Below are 24,703 nucleotides of genomic sequence, written 5' to 3'. Positions count from 1 at the left end.
GTTTATAGCATTATGGGAGAAAATCGTAATTCTTTTTACTATTATTGAGGCCAGTCGTGGTGCAGGAGCACAAAGTGTGACAGTAAACGCAACAGGTTGTGGGTTCGATTTCCACTAGAGGAAATGAAGTATTTAATATTTCCATTTCCTCAATCTCGTAACGAGGCAAAAGCTCGGCGTTGAGTTCCGCCACTCAACACTCGATTCCTCCAGACATCGGCGGAAGTGGAGAACGGAAGTGTCTTAATTGGAACGGAGTGTCTCAACATTAGGTTCTACCCTGCACGTATGTGATACAGTGTGACGCTAAAAATATATACAAAAACGATGTATGCAAAATATACCTCACACGTTCTGTAATAATTTTTGTATAACATTGCTAGCCAATATAATTATGAAACATTGTATGTAAAGTCAATATCACACTATCATTAAAGCCTTTTATTATTCGTATTGCTAATTTTATTTGTAATTCATACATTACTTTCATAGCTTTCCAACCATATCTAATTAATTAAATTTAGATTTATGTAAAATGTTAATTATCATAAGCTAATAATATTAGTTCCTAGGAATATACCAGCGCTCGTGAGAACACCGGGCGGTATCTTTGAAAGTCACTCAATTCCAGTTTAGTAATTAAACTACATCTTTATCGATCATACCCTATCGGCAACACGCAGACCACCGAGCCGACATTTTTGCGAGATTCGTACGAGCCAAGTATAAATATTGGCAAAGCATTGCCTTCGTAATGGAGCTGTCAGCCGATCGGTACTTGTCTATAATCCACCGAATGAGTTTATTACTGGAGTAGAGTACCTGCTGCCCACCTTTATGTAGATTTGATACTATATTCGAATCGAGTACCACTAAATCCTACAGTAAAGTGGAATGTGTCTACGTCTGCCGCATTTATTAATGATTTCATTGTTAACTATCTTAAGATGGACTAAGAATTTTTCCTTATAGAAGACAATATTATAAGGCAATTTTTATAGGTGTTTTAGTACTTACAATAAATAAAACTTGATGTATAACGTCCTCAAAGTTCATGGGAAGGTATCTTGATAAAAATGTTTAAGGTTCCCATTCCGTGTATTGCAAATCTCACTTAAAAGGTGTTCATTGTTGTGGATGTCATACGATCGCGTTTAAGTATATAAGTTACAAAGGTTGTAATTATCGATGATGGTCCCGCTTGCTCCTTTATAGCTTTGTTCGGAGATGTCTCTATTTTGCGATTTTCTAAGGTGTGGGCTGGATAAATGTTATTTGACGACGGTATTGTGCGCACGCCCGTGGCTCTATTGTGCGAGTTTTGGGCTCGACCATATCACTTTTACATTTTCATTATATTTTGCAAATTCACTTGCAGGAAGAGGCTGGAAATGATGGATGGGCGTAGCAACCTCAGCATTCAAGTTCGACGCGAGAAGTTATATGACTCTTGGGAGACATTAAGTTTTATAAATTCTACACTAATCAATTTAGCATACAATTTATAGAAATAGCAACAGCATTTAGAGACTTCAATAAATGTTTAAATATCATTAGATATACATTGAAAATTGATTTTTAACTTTTATGATAGTTATATGTTAATTAATTCGTATTTGGAAGAATAAACAAGCTCGACGTTGTCTAATTCTCAAGAAAGGGAATAATGTATAAAAATAAAATAGAAAACTGTTCATATTTCTCTTGATACTATGATATATTTATATAAAATAATAAAAATTGAAACGTGTGCTTACAAAAATACTAATTCAGCCCACCTACAGGGTACCTACAATAATACTTATACAAATCAAATTTAAATTCCCAATATTCAAATAGAGTAATATTAGTACTTTTATATACATATCAAATTAGTATTTTTTTAAATTTAATTTATTATTTATCCTTTTCTTATAATATTTTTTCCATATACAAAACGACAGCAGGTAGACAAACGAAAGGAATCAATGGAACAAAATTAAATATGAATTACTTCTTGAGGCGACGCGTAGTCTATTAAACTCAAGTTTAGCGCCTCCGCCTTTGAATGATTGAAGGCTTTTAAACAATTCATTCTTCGAGTCTCAATGGCTGGCCCACATTCCTTGTGTAATCTTTTTAAAGCACAATGAGTGTGACAATGGCAGGCCTCTTGTCCATTCAATACTCTACCCTTAGTTCTAAATTAATGTAACTTTTTTCAAAAATTCACTGAAGGTACGCCGCCCAAGGAGCTAGTATTGTGGTCTCACCAGACCAGAGTTCGCCTTCACTACCTTATATTAAAGCACAAGTTACACGTGAAAGGAAAAATAGGTATTACAATTGGTTCTGGTTTTTTCTTGTTGGTCCAAATACCATAAAACACGAGTAGTTTCATATTCGAAGTCAAAGACGAACCGTAATAAATTTCCCATAGCGTCTCTTAATATGAACGCCATTGTAAAGATTGGCACTTTACTTAAAGAGAATATAATGAGAAAAGAAGTGAAATCTTTTCTAAGTTACATATATTATATTATTTTAAGTAAACATCAGAAGTTTAATTATATAATCTATTTATATCGAAATTACTTAAAAAAGCTAAGGATTAAAATATTTGTTGAGGCCAAGTTGGTATCGAAGCTAATTTGAATAACGTTTTTAGGATTACTCGTATAAAAGAAAATAAAAAACTTTTATCGGCTGTCATGATTATGTAAAAAAATTAATTGAAGTCACTGATATATTCTAGGAAAAAATCTATAATCTAGGTTTTATAGATGTGATCCAATTACAAGGATAAATTATGGTTTATACAGTTTTTAACTTGCTGATAAGCTAGTAACGGAAATAATAAAATAATCAACATTCTCAACCAGTGACTGTCAAACGAAATCGGACAACGATATGTCTTAAAAAATTAAAATGTATTACATGTGATTTAACTATTATATGAATTGTTAAGTAACACAATTGTAGCGCTGTTGGACCGAAGATTAAACGTGGTGGTCGTGAATTCAAATCCCACAAGCAGAAATTTTTATATTGACAATAGTATTATATATGTAATAATATTTATAAAAGTGTGTAAATGTTTTTTTTTTCAATTTAATAATTTCTTTTTTACAGTTTATGCATGAAATCCTTCTATTCTCCTCAAATTTTCCTTTTATGAGTAACTAATGCAATTTTATAAGTGTATGCGCCTTTACCAAAGTCTAAATTAAAACATTCGAAAGCTACAAAAAAAATCTCATATGATTTGTTATTAATATTGATGATTCGGTTATTTAAAATATATTACAGTGTTTTTTCATTTTAATAAGAAATATGCATACTTATTCTAATGTTATAAAACCAAAGTATTAAACAATAATTAAAGTAAAATAAAACAACGACTAATATAAAAACACTTATCGGTCAACATACATTATACGGCACGTGTGTAAAGCTTTGGCTATTCGGTTAAAATTTGAAAAAAAAAATACTATCCAGGTACCGGCCCAAAAAAAGGATAGGGGTGGGAGTGTTCCCTATTCATTTTTTTGTTCAGGTGGGCCCCATATAAAGAGCCGCGAGAGCACGACGTTCTCATTCATTGCTTCGTAGTTGAAAACGTTCATACTCAACTCCCTTTACCTTACTGTGACCGTGACCGCGAATACAATATGCTCCAAAATAAGAATTACAGTATGTCGTGCTTATCGTCTTACAAAACGGAACAGCCTAAATATGTCCCGATTGCACCCAGTCCAGAGAAGAGCTTGGAAATGGATTGTACAGTTAGCAAAAAATATACATACAAAAATAACTATAATGGAGCTCAGACCGCTTCCATTGCGAGGAGGAACGCTCGTGAAAGAAATCGTGTGAAACAAGTGAATGATGGTTTTAATGCGCTAAGGAAGAGGTTGCCTGCAGCAGTGGTCAACGCGTTATCTGGTGGTGCCAGGAGAGGATCTGGCAAGAAGCTCAGTAAAGTTGATACTCTACGGATGGTTGTGGAATATATAAGGTACCTAGAAAACTTGATAGATGAAAGTGATACAGCGTGTGGTGTGACACAAGAAAACAAAGTTTCAATGGAAACGTCTGTGCATTATGATGTAGACGAAGGGATTTTTGGTGGACGAAATTCGCCTTATTCTGATTCCGTACCTTCTCCAGTCAATTCTGAGTGCTCGTCAGGAGTTTCTTCAAGTTATTCAACAAATAATGAATATTGTCAAAACAATTACTATCCCGAAGTGACGTCGGTGGATGACAACGAGTTGCTAGATGCTATTACTTGGTGGCAGCAAAAGTAGAAGTTTTTTTGTTTTACGCTCTGTCTAGTCAAAATGTCGTTGTAAAAAGTGTAAACATTAATATTACTGTAAATATAGAAAAATATTTAATTATTTATGGCTGTGAAAATAATATATCAAAGAAATGAAATTATGTAAATATACATTTTATTGAAATAATAAATAAAACTATACTGTACTGAAATTTATTCTTTTATTTAATCAAAATCTTAGAAAGTGTTTATAAAAATTAATAAAAACTTTAAAGAACTGTGATCATCATTTCGAAAATTCTAAAAATTTTATTTTTCATTTTAAATATTTTATACAGACATCATTTACACAAATAACTAATTTAATAAACCTGTACTGATTGTACTTTTAAAGTTAAAAAAAAATAAAAAATCAGTGGCTTACCACAAACCGCAACTCGAACAACATGTTATACTTAGTAGACGTGCCCTTATTTATTTCTACGCCTTGCTCTTGATTTGATACATTTTAGTAATTAAAAGAGATGAAACGCACGCGCATTCGTAACCAGCATGCCATAATTAGCCGGAAGTTTTTAAATGAAATTTTCATCTATTAAAGGTAGGCATTTTGATTGAGTTTCTGGTTTTGAACAGTGTATGCTATTTATTTATGAATATATTATAAAAATGTTACACTCGTATCGGAGATCCGCCATTACATAAGCGAGTTTAAATGGTTAGTTGTTGTTATTTTTTTTGGTAAGATACTATGTATTTATTGAGCTCAGTTAATGTTATTTTCAAGCACCTGCTAATATTTGCTGTTTGTACATATAGTGTATCATCATGAATGAGACCGTTGTGGCGCAGGGGCAGCTTGTGTCTATAGCGCCACGGTTTTGGGTTTGATTCCCACTCGGGGAATTAATTATTATTTATTAACATTTTAATTTCTTTTCTGTCTACCCTGTTGCGAGATACGAGCCAGCCAGCTTCACTGGGGATAAATGTTGATTTATTCCTAAGTTAGTCTTACATAATTATATATGAAAGTGTAAGTATTTTTGTATACGTGTTTTCTATTTTTGTATTTATGTTCAATACTACTACAGTCAAACTATTATACTGTTTATTCATTATTGTTGTAGGTCCATCTATTAAATATAAATTTAGAGCACATTCTTTCAACAATTTTCTCAATAATAGTCATTTATGTATGTATGTCTTAACAACACGAACAGGATAACTTAACAAATAAAAACATAGGAAGCCCTTTAAGTATATTCTGTTGCGGCTTGATTAAAACCAGATACAAATCTTTTTGTCTTTATAGTTTCGCGATATCTTATGATGATGTCGGGATCGAAATTGTGTTGAAATTAAATCGAAGTGCTGTTGATTAAGTCGTAGATTTTACACCGGAGACATTGTTATACAAGATTAATGGTGTGCACGGAGATAAGGGGGTGGAAGCTAAATGCATTTACATGTGCGAATACGGACCAGATAAAGCGACAAAGGAGTTCGTATCGAATTGTATCGACCACCATACTTTATCATTATGTTCGCTACATATTGCTGGGACGCGTGGTGGTGCTTCTTCGTTATATTAATATGATAGATATGTTTTTTATTAAGTAATAAGTAGTTTTGCACCACTCAATACGCAATGCCTCAAGAATTCGGCGGAAAATGGGGAATGGAGAGTCTTACCACGAGGTTCCCTCAGCCTACCCTGCTGTGTGCGGGATACAGCGTGAAGCTAAAAAAAAGTTTTATTAATTAAATAAAATAATATTCCTTTTTGAGGATATGAAATATTTCATATTTTCATTTATTCGTTTATTTCTACCATTCAATATGCAATGCCTCCAGAATTTAAGGAGAAATGGGGAATAGAAGTATCTTAACTTTGCATTTTACTTGTCCTTCTCGGTCATTATTTAAAAAAAAACCAGAAGTTTTTTCAACACAGATAATATTCGCGAGAACGCTTGAATGGTGTCCAAATGATGCAGTTCCAAATTCTCTAAAGTCTAACTTTTTACAGAAATCTAATACTTTAACGAGAGTATTCATTAAATTTTACTCACCAGGATGATGATTAGAGAAACAACCATCGCATTTACAGTCAATTGTTTCTGAACTGATAAGTTAAAGTTAATTTGGGTTCTGCCACCTTATGAAAGCTTCTTCTTCCTGGCATTAATCCCGGCTATTGCCAGGGTCTGCCTTCCTACTCAACCTACTCCACCTTACGAAAGCTCTTTGCCACTAAATTCCTTTTGCTAGGATCTGCGAAAATGCAAAATACTTGGAGATGCTTGGAGACGTAAAAAATAAAAAAAAATAAAGCAAAAAAAGACACCTTGTTTGTAAAACAACATCAGATTGACGCGCCCACTTTAAACCCACGCACATAGCAAGTTAAAAATAGTAAAACTATTATAAAGAAAAACAAAAAATTGATTAAGATTAAGGCTTTTAAAACTATGAGATCAAAAGAAGTAATGAACTTGCGTCAAGTAGGACGAGGCTCGGTATTTTCGATATCCGTGTGTACTAATGCAGATTATGTGGTATCGTAGATTAAAGTTTACGATAATTGCCAATTCTGTTAGAAAACCTAACTAATTAATATAAAGAACTGTCTTCGTTGATATCTGCTAATGTAGAGCGAAGCTCGAGCGAAGCGAATTATGGGCGTAGGCGTGTTTCTCTATGAAGCTCTAAAGATTAAATCGAACGTATATTTTTTATATTTATTTCCCACTAGAGTGCTTCCTGTTTGCGTATTGTATAAAAGCCTACTTTGCCAAAAGGTATCGTTTAGGGGATTCCGGAAACTGTTAAATTTAAGTTTATCGTTTTGAATTTATTTCGCTTTTTGCTTAATCTTGTTACATTGCGCACGTGAGCTTTGTTCTGTTCGTGATTTTTGCCGTTTGTAGACTTTAATCTTTGAATACAATTGGATTATTTTTGTGTAAACCACTACAATAGATTTTTAAATAAAAAAATATATGCATTTTTTCTATATGAGTTAGAAGTATATGTAAAATATTTGTAATTATTTTTCATAAAATTTTATTAAGTTTATTTAAACTAAGTTATGATGTATTTTTCATATAAGTATCTAGTATAATTTCAGCCGTCGTAGCGTAGTGGCACAAGCGTGTGGCTGTGAGCGCGGCGATTGTAGGTTCGATTCCCATTCGGAGAAATGAAATATTTAATTTTCATTTCCTTGTTCAGACGATGACGAAAATAGAGGAGTGTTTTAATACTAGGTTCCCGGGACCTCTCTGCCTACCCTAGTACGTGGGATATAGCGTAAAGTTAGAAAAAATCTACTAATAGTAACTGCGGTAAGCTTTCAATTATAATCTTTCATAATCGAAAGCTAGCCAATTGTTATGAAAGATTAATGTGATGAACTACTCACTGTTTTAAAACGATACAATCGTATTTTTATTGTTGTTCATTGTGTTTGTGAATTTCACTTCACTGGTATCTTAATGCTATTGTTGTAATACAACGTGCTTAAAGCTTTTCAAAAGGCTGATTCATTTGTAATTATTTTTGGGCATCGATTTTACTGAGGAAGGCTTTGGAGGAAGATTAATTGCCGTGAAATAACGTTTTGAAATTGTATTATTCATTGAAAAATATATGTTTTTCAGTTTCACCCCGTATCCCCCATACAGCAGGATAGGCACAGGGAACCTAGTGTTAAAACACTCCGTTCCCCATTTTCCTTCGATTATAAGAAAGAAAAGAAATAAGAAATTTTAAAACGAATATAATTCTAAGATTCGAAATTGATATGTCCCTGGTAGTTCCGCATAAATATAATTAAATGACAACCAGAGACAAGCACCGTCGTTTATGCAAATGCTTTATGGCCTCCGCCTCGTCTTCTTACATGATTTATAGTATTATCATTTTATATAATTTCCAAAAGATATCCTTGATATTTTCTACTATAGAAATAATATAATATGTTTATTTAATAGATTCTTAGATAGGAGTATATTAATGCTGATATTCGTCTTTTAAATTGTATAGGTAAGAATAGATCATATTTTAAGTAGCTTTACACTTTTCTCCTTTCCTCCTTAACAGAGAAGGTAGAGAGAGCCTATTGCCAAGTTATTCCGGTCTGCACTCTCCACTCGAATTCGAATCGCTGTGTTACGTGGCGTAATTCCACGCCATGCTTTGTCTTGCTAATAGTGGGATTTTTTTTTTGTAGCTTCAAGCTGTATTTCGCACATAGCGGGGTAAACAGAATGAATCTGAGAACCTAGTGTTAAGATAATTATTTTCTCACTTAAACACTTCGCTACTTTAACTCCTCTTTCTCGTGGTATTGCGTGTTCAATTGAGGAACTCAATGAAATCGAAGCCACAACCCTGGCGTTTGCAGTTCACACCTTTGTGCCACAGTGCCACGACATTTCGATAAAAATAATTAATTCTCCCAACCGGGGATCGAATCTACAAGCATCACATTTGCAGACGCTGTCTCTGTCAACCATCAGTAACGAGTCACTAAAAATTACAGTTAATTATTCTAAAATACATTTAAATTATGTCTCCATACAGTCAATAAGTATATTTAATTTTTTCATATATATATATTTTATATGTAAAACATAAATCATATAACATTTACTTAAGTACCGAGCCGTCCGAGTAAGATATACAAGCGGTACATAAATAATTGTCGGATACCAACATCCTCCGCCACCGCCCCGGGATCCGCGTGTGATATTGCGTAAGGTCAAGAGCGGAGAGGTTCATTGAATTTAAATTATGTTATAGTTATGTTTGTGAATTATTTATATGTTATAGTTTTGCTTTGTTTTTTCATATAGCTTTATGCTGTTGCAGGGTAGACAGAAGGTATTTAGTGTCAAGACACTACGTTCTTCAGGAGTTATGTAGGTACTACCCAATTTACTTTTTTGTTTTCTATGTACTTTAGAGAGGGAGGTCTCTCTCTGATAGTAGAAACGCTTAGTTATTCAAATCATTGTTCTATTACTTAGAATGTCGAATTATATTATCTAAAAAAAAAGTGTTACACATCTGTCCGTGACTGGAAGCTGTTGCGAAATCCAATTATTGATTATAATTAGAGATCTTAGAGTAAACGTGGCCACTTGACCGCACTTCATAAAGTATTGTATTACAGTTTGTATTATGAATGAATATAGATATGCGATACGATTGCAACTATGAAATATTTATATAAATAAGAAAAGGATCCATATATTTCATATTTATAGTAAAAAGTAATAAGGGAACCCGAAAAATACTTAAAATTGTGTAATCGGAAGATACCTTCCGATGCAATGTGCAATTTGAGAACCATTTCCGCACGAACAACGTCAAATAACTAACACTTTAAGGAGTTTTTTGCACTCGCTCGTCTATTTTGTTACTTGCGGTTACATTTTTACAATTTCTAAAGATGGCTGCGGTTTTGTAAAGCTCGAGCAAACTTTGAAATTAAAAATATTTTATGCTTTTTCAATTAAGTACTTGGTAATAATGGTGATAGCTACTTCCGAAGGTTTTTATCTTTACCGGTATATGGAAGCCGATGATGTGTTTGTATGTGTGTGGGGTACAACAATTATCTATACTTATAATAAAATCGTAGCGCATTGGTGTTTGTAGATGAAAGATATTTAAAAATATATATATTAGTGGCATTTAATAACGTAATGGAACCACAAAAAAAAAAAGATTAATTAACAATGTTAATTGTGCGTTTATTCACGCTAATCTCAGAATAAAAAAAACAATAATGTAATTCAAGCGGGCGAAGCCGCGAACAAATCGTACATAGTCTTGCGTAATTATATCATGAAATGCACTGTTTAATTTCTAAAATTTTATGTTTTATTATATTTAATATTAATGTAAAAGAATAACTAAAAAAATATTTCACAAAAAATCATAATACCTAAGGACAAACAGGCATAGTTGTCATATATATACAAAGAAATTCAAGTATAAATTACTGCTAAATTACGACTTCAAGTTATCAAAACATATGACAATAAAAAAGAAATTAAAGAGATAATAAATAATTTGCAGTTAAATTCATAGTAGACGTTCTTGTATTCTGCCATTTGCGTACAGAACGAGGCGGCGCCGTCATTTATCACGAAACATTGTAAGGATAACTAGGTAAGTTGACAATATTCTTATCTGTCCACTTCAAATAATATTTTTATTTAAAATTTTAAGTTTAATTTTTTTAGAGGTCGTCGTGGCACAAGTGTTTGACTGTTTACGCGACGGGGTTCCATTCCCACTCGTGAGAATGAATATTATTTCTTAACATTTTAACTTTCGCCGCCTTGGTAGGTTCCCTCCTGCCTGCCTGCGTGTCCTGCTATATGCACGGTACAGTGTGAAGCTGAAAAAAAAAAAAAATAATTTCAATATGTCTTCCCATACGAGGCTTAACACAAAAATTAAATCGTCATACACAAATCACTTAAATATCCATCTTGATTTATTAGATAAAAAATATAATACCCTAAGAGACAGTCGACTGCAAGATCCTTAAGTCGTCGGCGTGATTCCCATAAAGGAGATTATATATGGGAGAGGTTTAATGCTCTAGGATTCAATTAAGCGAAATAAGCTTAAATGGCCTGTATCCGTTGTTATGACAGCGATCAAATTATGAAGCGATATAGCTTCCGTGGCATTAGGCACTTATGTAGGTGACAAAATAATTATTCTAAATCATGAATAAATATACGTTTCGATGTTCTGTTAGAAGAGGATTTGGTTAATGTGGCTCAGCATACCTTAACCTCTATATTGCTTGTAAAATTTTAAAATTTGTTTAAAAATTTTACAACTTCGTGACACTAATAGCACAGTAGTATTTCTATTGTATTCTGCGAAGTAGATAATAAAAATGTTTGTAAATGTTTTTCACTTTTGATATAAAATATCTAAATACCTTGGTTTAGACTTGATTTGGAAAGACTTTTGTTTAGACCGATTGCATGCTGGAGTGGTAAAACGATATATTAATTTAAACCTTAGGCATATAAAATTTAAACTCATAATCAATTTGTAGAGTCCAATATATTCTCGTCTCCATTCATGTTACAGACGTTGGAAATAAGCTCATTAATTTTACTTGTGCCTTATAAAAGTACTCTTTTAAAATAAAATAGCGTTACCGTTCCTTAATACTATCTGAACTGAACTTTAAGTGACTTATGTAACAAAACGAGTCAAGTGTAATGATAATATTATCAAGATATGCGCCGGCGCATGTCAGCCGGCGACAATGCGGGTATTTGCGATACCAACGAGGAAGAAGAAACAATTAAAAATGAACTTTAAGTCGTTGTATTTACTATATTTTTCTGTTGGCAGAAATATATTTGTTCACACTCTGTGATATTCAGGACGTGACTGTCTAATGGCAGGTTTTGAACTTGCACCGTACATTTCTATGGACGCATAGCAGCATATTATTTTGCTTTGTTTTTTTACAAAAAAATATTTTTTATTTAAATATGCTTAACTACAACGAACATTTATACTAATTTACATATATGAAACAAATTATTTTATTTTTATTATTTATGCTATATTAAAAAAAACTTCACGTTATATGGAACTCAACGCTGCCCCTGGTTTCAACAACAGATCATAGAAATGAAAATATAAAATAATTCCATTTCCTCGAATAGGAATCGAACCTACAACCTGTTATAGTCACACGCTTATGTCCCCGACTGGTCTCAAAATTGCACGTATGAAGCTAAAACGTGATAATAGTAAAGTAAAGTAAAGTTTCCCACGTCTCACGCGAAAGGCTACCGCATCAGGTGCTCTACTATAGAAAGGGTTCGTAAATAATTCTCAATTTTTAAAGACCCCCATTATTCTTATTCCGATCGACAATCGCTCTCAAGTGTCAGGTTTTTTCTGACAGATATAAAACTAATATTGGAAGGTCCCATCCTCTTCCGCTAAGTTTTTTGCTCGTCATTGCTCCTCGTACTGTTTCGATAAAGTTAAGTAACTTTATTTAAACTATTTTTACTTTTTTTTCTAACTACTCACCTCGTTGATTCTATTCTGGATCCTAAATTATTCAAAAAAGCAATTAATGATAACGTTATCTAAATGTTTTACCACCCAAAGCGAGAATGGATTTTTAATTGAATCACATTATCTAATTAGATATAAACTACACAATAATGCTCGCAAGACTATTACAATTTTGTAAAACAATAGAAAGTGTTGGGTGAAGCTTAATCTTACGTCTATAAGTGGTCACCTCAACGCTCTCGGGATGACTCTGGATCTTACCAATAAAAAAAACTGTCGTATACGTGATGAATAGGCCATTGATTTAGGGTACTATTTGTGTGTATTAATGACATATATATCTTCTTAACTCTACCAATAAAACCACGGACTAAACTAATGACCACAACATTCAATGTATTATACTCGTATAAAAAACCAGAAGGTGTTGCTATTGAATGCGAAAAAATAAGGACAGAATATAAACTTGTAAGACAAATCACCCCAATTTTTGTCCTCCGATGGGTGCTCAGAAACGGCACCTAAACCATCCCTTTTTTAGCTTACGTATAACAATTAACTATGACAGCGGTCAGGTGGCATACAAAAACGATCTGAGAAGATTTGAATTTTTATCAAATGCAAGACAAAATTTCAAATTTAGTGTAAGCCTGAATAAAGCAGTAAAATAAATTTATGGCATATATAATATCTTGCTTTTAATATCTATATTTCATGTGAATGAAACCCAACAATTTTAGCGGCGTATTAAAGAAAAGATTTACATCGGTGCCCTTTGTGTTTCATGTGGGTGATCTGGAATGACAAAAGTGTTAACATTCACATCCATAAAATATTTTGACTACTCTTTTAGTGGATTTAAGCGGACAGCGATGTCTTTTTATATGGTTTTTTATTATTTTTTAACATGTAACCATGACAGAGCATGTTCGTATGATAGAAAAAAAATAATTTCGTATTCAAAATTCACAAAAAATATTAGCCCTTTAAGCTTTCCACATAAATAATAATTATAACATCTCGTAACCTCATCAAAACTGCTTAATTGTCGGTTGTCTTGTCAAGTCATTAGAAACTATTAGAATATTTCAAATTTTAGAATTTCATTTTATTCATTACAGCATCACGTCATATCCCCTAATTAAGTTAAAAGTATGATTATTAGTTGTGCTCCAAAGGAAAATTAATTATTAGTACCGCAGCGCCTCAGGAAAGGATAGAAAAAATATTCAAAGAATTGTAACAATATTTCTATTGAAAATATAAAATACAACACAATCGAAGGGTTATTGTTATTTCATATCTGTATTTAGAGTTTACAAATGACAAATAAAGATAGCATCGATGCGTGGTGCGCTGTCAGAAGTTATATTTATTTTCTTTAGAAATTCATAGAATCCGTGCGAATTCTGTATCGAGATGTTTGCGGGTTATTCGCATTATGCGCGGACGCATGGTCTGTGCGGTGCACAAAGGTAACCCTTTGGCGACACAATGCGCGTCACTAATCTAGATCAGTGCGCTATTGTGCGTCATTGTTGTGCGCCGCCGGGCCCGCTCCCCTCTCGCAGCGGGAAAAGAGCCGCGTCTCTGAATATCTCACTCGATGTCGATTTATAAGAAATTACGCCGCGGGGGCCAGGTAGCCGCTCCCACGGATGTGTGCGAACAATGCAAAAACTGCTCTCCAAAAATCTACTTGCTTGCCAAACAGGAAATGAAAATATTATATCTGCACTTCCTAATGCTACTATGTACACTGTTAAATATTAGTTGTCAAATGCATAATGGAATATTATGCGCTTCCGATCTGATGGCGGTTGGTATTTGTGCTACTTGATTGTGATAATGTTTATTATAATTGAAAATGATTATTGCGACCGGGTCAGCGGGCGCTGCGCTGGTCCAATCATTAACGTCAATGTACCAATTTCGGTAACCATCATGTAGAAATATTGGAAGCGATTTCTTGTGTGTTCAAGTACTCATTAGTTTGTGACCGCGGGCGTTAGTAAGCGGGAAAGGAGCACCGTTCATAACAAAGTTTTATTTGTCGTGTGGACCAAAAAATGTTTTAAATATGCCGTCATTTTGGTAATATTCATATTATTTTTTATTGTTGGGATAATGATTATGTTTTATTTTATGTTTTTTTTTTATTTGAAAAAAATGTGTAATTTTTAACATGAAGTGTGTTTGATGTTAAGCAGGATTCTTTCTCCGTGTACATATTTGGAATTATGTTCAATGCGTTTATTATCAGTAACATCTGCTGCACTTGAGAGTTATACATTCAGATCCCATATAGGAAATAATATTTGTACTGAAATTAAGTTATGTTTTCACGATTTACAAAGTGCCCCGTTGTGACTGATTCGTCACATGGGTTTCTGGCTTTCACCGTGCTCCACTTGAGGTGGGCGGACCAGCAGTTGGGAGAGTCCCAAATTCATGTCCATTTCAGTCATACACCACGCAGTAATTTCAAGAATAATTTAAACTTAACTTATAACGTCTGTAAGTTAAAAACCACAGGGTATAATTAAAATGCTATTGAAAAACAAGGCGTTTTTTTTTATTTATCATCAATGTTTTCACATTTAAATGCACAATTTGTTCCCAGCTGTAGTTTTAAAGTAAAAAATAAATAAAAAGTACAGTAAGAGCTTCTTATTGTAGCGAAGATTTTATCTCGAGAACAATTTAACACCTCGTGTACAAAAGCTGAATGAACATGAAAAAGTATGTCGTCGTATTGTGCTGACGATGTTTGGTTAACTTCTTATCGGGGGTTTTTTATCTCTGTTTGAATAACACTTTTAGAGTTTGTGTCCTAACAAGTTGCTATAAATTGATCAATTATTGAGTTCTGAAATATTTTATATGAATAATTCTATTTCAATAACATCTTATTTTCTTCTATAATAGCTAAAATAAGGGTAGAAAAAGATTCATTGTGGTAGGTATAACAGTAATAGTTCTATTCTAATACAGAAAGTTGGTGATTGTGCGCCTATGGATTCTTTTTCTTAATCTATATATATAAAAGGACTTGTCCTCACTGACTGAGGTAAGACGCACGCACAGCCGTAACCGCTGTGCGTAGAAATGTGAAATTTGGGCAGATATTTACTTTCGTAATCTGGACATCCACTAAGAAGGGATTTTGAAAAATTTTAACCGTAAAGGGGTGAAATAGGGGTTCAAAGTTAGTATGGAAAAAAAATTAAATCGGCACCGATTTTTATAAAATTTGAAATTTAGATTTTTAAAAGTATTTAATTGACCACGTGTTTCATCGTTTTCTAGAATTCTCCCCCTAAGGGTGCAAATAAGGGGTTGAAAGTTTGTATGGAATTTTTTTTAAATCGCCACCGATTTTTATAAAATTTGATATTTAGACTCTTAAAAATATTTAATTGAATATGTGTTTCATGGTTTTCTAGAATTCAACGCCGAAGGGTGCAAATAAGGGGTTGAAAGTTTGTATGGAAAAATCTTTAAATCGCCAGCGATTTTTATAAAATTTGAAATGTAGACTCTTAAAAATATTTCATTGAACACATGTTTCATGGGATATTAGAATTCCCCCTAAATACGCAAGCGAAGCTGCGCGCGTCCGCTAGTTTTTAATAATTTCTAATAATTCAACAAGTTTTTTTACAATTAAATAAAATATATAAGCATATTCGATATTGCGGTGTTAGTTTAGTATGTTAAGTTAGTGCATTTTGTTTTCTTTTGAAGTAACGTGAAAAATTACAAGTATTTTTCAGGCATGAGCTTCTAAATTTATTGGATTCGACAAAATTGTGTTTTTTATAGTTAGACTAAGGGTCAATAAAGGTGTGAAGGAATGTTTTGATCCTATCTTTCGATGTAAGACAAATTGCTTCCACCTAAACCAATGTCACTACACATCGGCCAGTCCAGTCTACACTGATTTATTGGTTAACCAGTTTTGTTAATTGGGATTATATGTAAACGGGACTTCAAAATAACTACAGTTAAAAAATAATGAAAATATGTTATATTAAACAGATATCTCAAAAACTGCCAATTGATGTTCTCCAGTTAAAGAATCGTAAGCGAAAAATTGCAATTTTTTTTATCGCTTACTAAAAAGTGTAATTTTGATGATTTTTTTGTCAAAATTTAAAAAAAAAAGGTATTTATGTGTTTTTTAAATGTGTATGTAATTAAAAATTACCCTTCTTAGTAGTTCAAAACAGTTTACATAAATAACATGTTTCATAAATGAAATGGCAATTGAAAAATATATTAAAAACGAATCAAGCAGTCGATTGGGGAAAAGGAAATTCTTAACAATTTTTAAGAATATTCTATCGGCTAAATATGTAAAGACTAAGATAATAGTAATATGAGTGATATGCACGAATATAGCTATTTTGAAAGTGATATTTATGTCTCGATTTTACAAAACACAAGGTAATTTTGTTGTAGTTGAAAAACGCCTTAGGGTAAAATGCTTCCTTTTGCTTCACCTTTGTTACGCTTGCCAGCGAATTTATTTCTTATTCGCACGTTGAGTTGCGCTTCCTGGGCGGTTAGTGGTGGCCGAAGGCATGAGGTCAATACTTACAGCGCTAAAGATGGAAATATTTAAGAAATTTAAATTTAATATTTCAATTTTAATAAAAATCTTGTTTTATTTGATATAAAAGTCGCTTTGATATAAATGTTTGCTATCAACATTGAAGGTGTCATTATAATGAATTTCTTAAATTATTTTTTGGGAAGCCAGTATTTAAAGAGTGATTGAAAACTTTTTTAAACTGAAAATAATAAATGTATATTTTTTTCTTATATATAAAAAAGTATATTCGATCATCTGACAAGTCATGTGTAATGCATTGACTACGGTTGAGAGAAAGAAACAATTGTTGTTCCAATATGTAAGTTTGTATGTACGCAGTTAAATACATTATGTAATACTTGAGCTTTAGTTGTATCTTGATTATATACATAATTATATACTTTCCAATCAATAAATTTTCCCACAAGTGCGAGGGAAAGCGCGGCGTTAATATCCGCCCCTCAATACGTAATGCCTACGGAATTTGGCGGAAAGTAGGCAGCGGTGTGTCTTAACAATAGGTTCCCTCTGCCTACACTGCTACATGCGGGATACAGCGTGAAGCTGATAAAAAAAAGTGATCAACCCATCATTAATTTTATTAATAGGTAGATACTTATGAAATAAAAAAAATACCTATAAAAAATTTATGACAGTAGTAAATATGTTTAATTTGCTTTCATCTACGATAAACGACCTAAGATACTTGATACGGTTCGATTTCCCAAAATATGAAATTCCAAAATACTAAATGAGATGCAAATTTGGCATGAATACTAACAAGAGTTTTGAACACAGATTAGAAGGATTTTTAAGATAGATAAATCATGAGAACAAAATCTGTAAGATACCGAAGATTTCTGATAAAGAACCTTTAGCAAAAATTATTTAAATATGGATCAAACAGTGGCCCTCCATGCTGGGACCACCGACTCTCGAACGTTGTCTCGCTTTTCTTATGCTATTAGTGTAATTGGAATAATAATAATTAATAAATTATTGTAAATTATTAATTGAATTATTAATAATTATTCGAAAAAAATCATATTTAATTTATTTATATATGACTAAAATTTTAATGATATTAGTACCATTTCTATAACTGGATACTTAATCTACATAAATAAAAAAATATCTACATAATTTATTGATAATGACGTTTATGATTAATTTTCTTGCAGGTATACACTTTCTCAGTGCAATAGCACAGCATCGGAATCATCATTCCCGTGAACGGAGGGAATGATTGTATTTAATATACTTTCATTCAAAAGATTTTTTTTTTATTTTAATTCAGCAACATTCACAGCCTCTACGGTAACAGTGCAAATCTATTATATGATATAGGCCTAAATGAAATGTTTTTTTTCATATTTATTGCTTTTCTGTATATATCAATTTCAATTATTGTAACTTATTAACATGTAGTTTAATTAATGATTTTTAATTAATTTCATTAATTTATGTAATACAGTCTTATTAAGGTTATCAAAGGCGACGTAACAATATTATAATTATTATTTTCATATAATCATAATAAAGAATGATACATAATATACCAGTAGGTCTAAATCTCGTTATTCATGATTTATTGCAAGCTGTGCAGCGATCGCCAGAACGTATTCCCACGTTGCACCGTCTTATTATACAGGTTTAATCTGTACAAGGTTAATTTTTACGCTTTTTTGATAATTGTTTTAAAGTTACTTTGTTATATGGAAATATTTACATAAATTACATTTGTCTAAACTTTAAATTTATTCCGTAGGTGGAAAAGGTAAAATATCAATTATCTATGTAATTTTATGGTATTTGATGATATCCACCATGGTATTATTATTTCCATATTAATATTCCCTTAGTGTATTTACGAAGTAACGGGTCACTGGGGTGGTCCATTTAAAACCATAAAATTAAAATCAATAATTAAAGAGAAACCGATGGGTTTTTTTTTGCATTTAACATATCCTGCTCCATAGGAATGCCCTACGGTTATATTTGATAAAGCCGTCGCGACTTTTATCAAGGGGTAAGCTCTCTCAGGAATTGGCGCCGAAGAGATTAAGATATCTTGCCTTTATGTGTTAATTAAAAAAACAACTTTTCTTCCTCACGGACCTTATCGGCCACTTAAGTTGAGACGATACCTAGCTTTTATCGCAATTTTTACACTTTTAAATCGTTAAAATTTTAAATTTTTAGATAGCTGCTTATAAACCCCTTAACACATTTTTACTTAGAAGGAATATATCAATATGTTAAACGCATTTGGATAAAGAATTTTGTTAATTATACCTAATTGAATTACTTTTTATAATATTTGTCTTGATTATGAATGGTAATTAAAATTTTGTTTTATTAGGTGATGCATATTGGTGTTGGAATACAAGAAATTTAAATTATATAACACAAATATATTACACCCTTGAGTGAGATTTGAACCTACGTAGTAGTTTTCTTCTATATCTATTCTTCGTTCCTTGTGATAATGATAAAGGAATTGCCATATCTTAAACACGGAAATGACATTAGGATATTGACCGCAAGATTTTAAAGGTTTGCAAAGTACCATAAAAAAATCCCAAAAAGTTATATATAATATGTGTATCATCTACCATTATTCTAGCCGTCCTAGCACAAGTGACTGTAAATGTTATAGTAGAGTATAGGTTCGATTCCCACCACTCGAGGAAAAATATTTATTTAATATTTCCATTTTCTCACTCTGGTAATAAGAAAAAGTATGTCATCGTCTTCCACCACTAGAACACTCAATATCTCGAAAATTGGGTGGAAAATGGACAACAGGGTGTCAACACAAAAAGAATATTCATTGTGATTTGGATGAGGAATGGCTCTCTCATTCAACTCTCATTTAAAAGTGAGTTTTTTCATACATTTTTTATTACATAGCTCATAGCATCTTAATGTTATCACACATTTTATGTGGCCTTATTGTAGTGTCTCTTTTTGAATCTACTGTCGAAGATTTATGCTCGTCCACAAAACATTTATTGAGGTGACTCTCGTTAACACCAGCGTAAACGTCCGCCGTAAAATATCTAAACTCTGCCACTTGTTTGCTTTACGTTCCTTTTATTATCATTTAAATTTTACGTAATATTGGGAAGGTATAAATTCTAAATAAATATTTAAATCTTTATGTGGACGTCCAACGGTGATGCTATAAACTTAGCTAAGTGTTGATTTTAGTACGCTTAGAACGGCTTTGCATACGTTCATATATTGATAAATTAATATTAAAATATTAGAAGAATTTATAGCTTTATCGTAATGGTTTTTAAACGGTAAATGAAATGTAAAAATTAAATAATAAATGTATTATTATAAAAAACGATCTAACTGATTTAAAATGTCAAATATCCTACAAAAGATGAAAAAATATTGAAAATATTATTAATAACGCTACAAACCAAAATATAATAATAATTTTATTTAAGTAGCAGTCAAACGATGAATAAAAGTATTGAATGATATCAAAATAGAATAGATTTTTCACCTGGTGTACGTAGCGTACGTATAAAATGTAATGTAAGTATTGCACAAATGGAAAGGGTGCAAAAAGAAAGTTTTTGCGCAAACTGTCATAGCTTATTTGACCGTTCAACAGCTGGTTTAGAATTTGAAGATTCATTGATTGGCAGCTTTAGTCGGCACCTTTCAAGTGGCACGAGGATAGATGAAAGATGTACGAACGGAAATGCCTGGTGTAAAAACGGGTCAACGGGTTATATAATTTACTTAAGTAGATATTCTAAGAAATAGAAGGTACAAGGTATTAAAATAATGATAAGCTATAATGTGGTTTTTTTTGAGAACTAATTTAGCTATCCACTTTCCAATTATCGTGCATTAGGTATATCACACTGAGTCCCATATATTGTAGGATAGGATAAGCCGAGGTAGCCTAGTGTTAGGACACTCTGCTTCCCGGTTTCCGCCGTAATCTAGAGGCATTGCGTGTTGAGTGGCGGAACTTAACGCCGCGCTTGTGTCTTGACACCAGATCGAAGACATGAAACTATTAAATATTTTATTTCCTCGTGCGGGAATCGAACCTACAACCGTTAATTTCTAAAACCTAAATATCTAAAATGTTATATAAGTAATTTTATGATATATGTGTGTTATTTCATAATGAAGATATTTTCGCAATGTTAAATAAGAAAGTATATTTGAGCTTTCATCTATACAATCAATTCAATTTTTTGGCTTGTGCCCGAGCACCTGAGCGGGACACCTTGCCCGCAATCCTTTGACATCTGCTCGAAATGGGTATTACACTTACAAATAAGAATTCATTATTGTACGAGTAGGTAGGGTTTAGATTGGAAGGGAAAGAAAAACAACGTTACATTCATATTTCGATTTGACATATTTTGAAATCGTATATTTTTAATAATATTTAATGTTTTCTTACAAAATATAATGTTTAATATAATTTATTTATTTCTTTTCGTCTAGGTAGTTATTTTTATATAAGCTGACCGAGTTTTTTTTTTTAAACTTAATATCTGCTTACATTACTTTGAAAACTTTACATAATATAAAACAAGTGGCTTTCAGTAAGAAACAATTACTGTTGTATCCGTAGATCTTTGAAACTGATATTAACACGGATCGGATACTAATTAATGTGATTTTCACAAATTAACAGCGATTCAAGAATTTAAGAGCATAGATTAGAAGAGTTAAAAGAGAACAGTCCTTGCAGGCAAAATCGGAGACACTAGCAAAAAATATAACCATATTATTTACGATAAATTATTACACGTATTATATTTAGATTTAAAATTTTGTTTTCACTAATACGAAAGGGTTATTATAAGTTTTTATTTTCAAATTTTAAAAGGCGTTTGTGTTTATAGATATCCAGATATAAGATATGATTCAGTCACCGTGTAATCTTTTACACTGTTTTCAAAGAAAATCTTAGAATCAATTTCACAGTACAGAACACCATTTAAAGTAATTCCCACAGAATGACATGTTTTGTAAACAAGTTTGGTTTTGAATGGGTGCAATTTGTCTAGTGAAGCTCGAGTCTTGATCTTATCAGCGCCATTGTTATATTTTCTGAGAGATCATATTTGGTGATATATTTACTTCAATATTTCTATAATTGTTTTGAAAATTATTGTATTTTAGTATATTGACGTTTTTATATTCCACGAATTATGGCATTACGCCTAAAATTAATATAATTCTAGTTCTTATAGAAATAAGCTTGGCCGCATATTTTAGAAAGTATATCAGATTTAGCTGTGCTTCCGTGGACGCTGGTAGGTTACCGATCGTCGATAGTTATCCTAAACATGCATAATTATAATCGTAGCATCAGACCCGCGCCTGGGGCGTGCGGCGTCCAATCCTTTGAGAGCATCCATACATCACGGGGCCTAAGTAGACAGTATATCACCCGATATCCAGAGTAATTAGCCCCGTGGCGACGGACCACGAGGATTTATTGTGGTGGGGCGTTAATGCAGCCGACAGCCGTGTTGCCGGCCTTTGTTCTCTGTGCCCCGGAATATTCAATTGGTATACTGCCGAGTATATCTTCCTCTCAATTAGTGCACTCTACTCGTATGCTTATACGTTTTGGTAAGTAAATGAATATATCGTTTCAATTGAATACGTAATTTTTATGACAGTTATTTTTATTAATAATTGAATTTCATTGTATAATATAATGGTTTCTTGTCTCTCACTTAAATAAGATGAGATCTTTTCGATAAAATAAGTGACAAAAGAGTTTCCATGTCCCACAAAAAGCTAAGTAATCAATACAGCTACCACAATCCGTCAATTAATTTACTATTGAGATATGAAAGGCGACAAAGGGACAGCCGATGAGAAAATGCTACCGCTATTTCGCTATCTTCCAATGTTATATTTAAATTAAATCTTAATTTGCAGGATATAGGGCTGACTTTTTAAAATCGTCCCAATAAATATGCACTGGCTACCGTAGGCGACAGCCAGTGATAACGCAGAGTGGAGCTACGTCGTTAAACATCATTAGCAAGATAAACTTCCTAAAAGCCTTCACTGAACCACGCAAGGAAAGGCTGAGATACGCAACTACAATTCTTGATGAATGTCAAGGAATAATTCGATATATATCGATATTTCAAAGGAATTCTTTAATATCATGTATAATTAGTACATTTATAACATAAAATAAATTAGATTCAAAATTAGGTTAAAACATTCGGTTCCCCACTTTCTGCAGAATTTTTTGAGGCATTGCGTTTTGAGTGGCGAAACTCAACGCCGGGCTTTTGTCTTGGTTCCAGAGCGAAGAAATGTAAATATTCATAAACAATAATTCATTCTTTTGAATTGGGATCGAACTCACAACCGTCACGTTACAATCATACCTTATACATTTTAAATTATAAAATAATTTCCTAGTCCTGTCAAAACTATGAACATTTAGATCGTTATAGTATAATTGGTAGCTAGGCGTGCCGTTTCTTAAAAGTAAACAAATAAATATCAAACAGGCCAAATATATCAAAAAAATGATAAATAAACTAACAAAAGAAGTCGGTGGTTAGAAAATTTAATTTTACACCCGAATCAAAACTTTAGCCCGTATTGTGTTGTGTGGTGTTAACCAATTTCTCCTTTGTTACGTCCCCGCCCACGCTTATTATCAGATTCCTCTATGGCATGTCATTTTTTATCAAAACAATAACGTTTTTATAGAGATAGAGACGCGGGTCACACGGCTCCAAGGATAGATTTTTACAATCAATTAATATGTCTATTCCAACAATCAAATTTGTTAGATACTCGTGTCTTACCTACCTCTGATGCTAGTAACTTTTTTTAGCTTCATGCTGAATTGCGCACATAGTAGTGTAGGTTGAGGGAACTTAGTGTTAGGTAACTTCATTCCAATTAAGATAGCTCTGTTCTCCACTTTCCTGTAATTCTGTAGGCTTTATTTTTTTCCTCTTATTTCTAAAGCGAGGAAATGAAAATATTAATTATTTCATTTTGTTCACTCGGAATCGAACCCTCAATCTGTCGTGTTTACAGTAAATTATTGACTTATCAAATTCTTACAAAATCATTCATCAGAATTATAATTGTGTTAAATTTTATTAATCATTGGAAAATTGTTACGATTTTCATTTAGTGCTATAATTACTTGAGTAATTTACGGTTGTCGTCACCATATTACAAATTTTATACATTTGTCTTTACTTTAACAAAAAGTTTTTTAATACCATTCACTAAAATAATTAATGAAGTAAATAAAAATCACAAAGTATATTATTTACACAGTCGTTAAAAATGTTTGGAGCTTAATAAAGATCATATAAAATTATAGTTATTTCATATTTTGTGAAAACAAAAATAATGTCAGTTTATCCACCCACATTGGTTATAAATTAATAGTATTTACCCCCATCGTTGTCGTATAATAATGATTGAATTGGTCTCGTGTGAGGTATTTTTTATGGGGTTTTGAGGAATGTCTTCGGTGTAGCATCTAGTCGCTAATTCTGCCATATGGGCAAGTTTGATTTATGATGCGCAAGGGGTAATAGAAGCGATATCTCGGCAATCATCTTAATAAAACACAACATCGAATATCTTGCAACAATATTTTTTTGATTTTTTTTAGTAGTACCCATAAAAGAAACAACACAAAAAGGATTTGTTTTTTTTTTCAAAAAACAATTCCCATCTATATCACAAATAAATAATTATTTAGCCTCTCT

General features: G+C 32.3%; 3 protein-coding genes across 4 annotated transcripts in view; 2 read left to right on the top strand and 1 right to left on the bottom strand.

Moving 5' to 3' along the window:
* Positions 1 to 24,703, top strand: part of LOC146529897 (cytochrome P450 4g15-like) — a 286,682-nt gene that overhangs the window by 71,270 nt on the left and 190,709 nt on the right. Inside the window, exon 1 of one of the 2 annotated variants that reach the window (XM_085200648.1) lies at positions 10,410 to 10,447. The exons of the other annotated variant lie outside the window; for it this stretch is intronic. The gene's annotated coding sequence lies outside the window, so the exon portion shown is untranslated. Of the gene's footprint in view, positions 1 to 10,409; positions 10,448 to 24,703 lie in introns of those variants that run through there. 2 annotated transcript variants of the gene reach the window in all.
* The window catches only part of LOC146529903 (NADH-cytochrome b5 reductase 2), a 165,020-nt gene that overhangs the window by 105,445 nt on the left and 34,872 nt on the right, over positions 1 to 24,703 (bottom strand). The gene's annotated exons all lie outside the window — the stretch shown is intronic.
* LOC146529905 (achaete-scute complex protein T3-like) lies at positions 3,378 to 4,384 on the top strand. Its single transcript, XM_085200748.1, has one exon. It carries the CDS (start codon positions 3,651 to 3,653, stop codon positions 4,287 to 4,289), a length of 639 nt encoding a protein of 212 aa, XP_085056874.1. The 5' UTR covers positions 3,378 to 3,650; the 3' UTR covers positions 4,290 to 4,384.

This window comes from Heliconius melpomene, chromosome 17 (assembly GCF_056956725.1).
Source record: "Heliconius melpomene rosina isolate 202511_hmr_F chromosome 17, ASM5695672v1, whole genome shotgun sequence".
Lineage (NCBI taxonomy): Eukaryota > Metazoa > Arthropoda > Insecta > Lepidoptera > Nymphalidae > Heliconius > Heliconius melpomene.
This window is presented reverse-complemented; position numbering and strand designations above follow the sequence as displayed.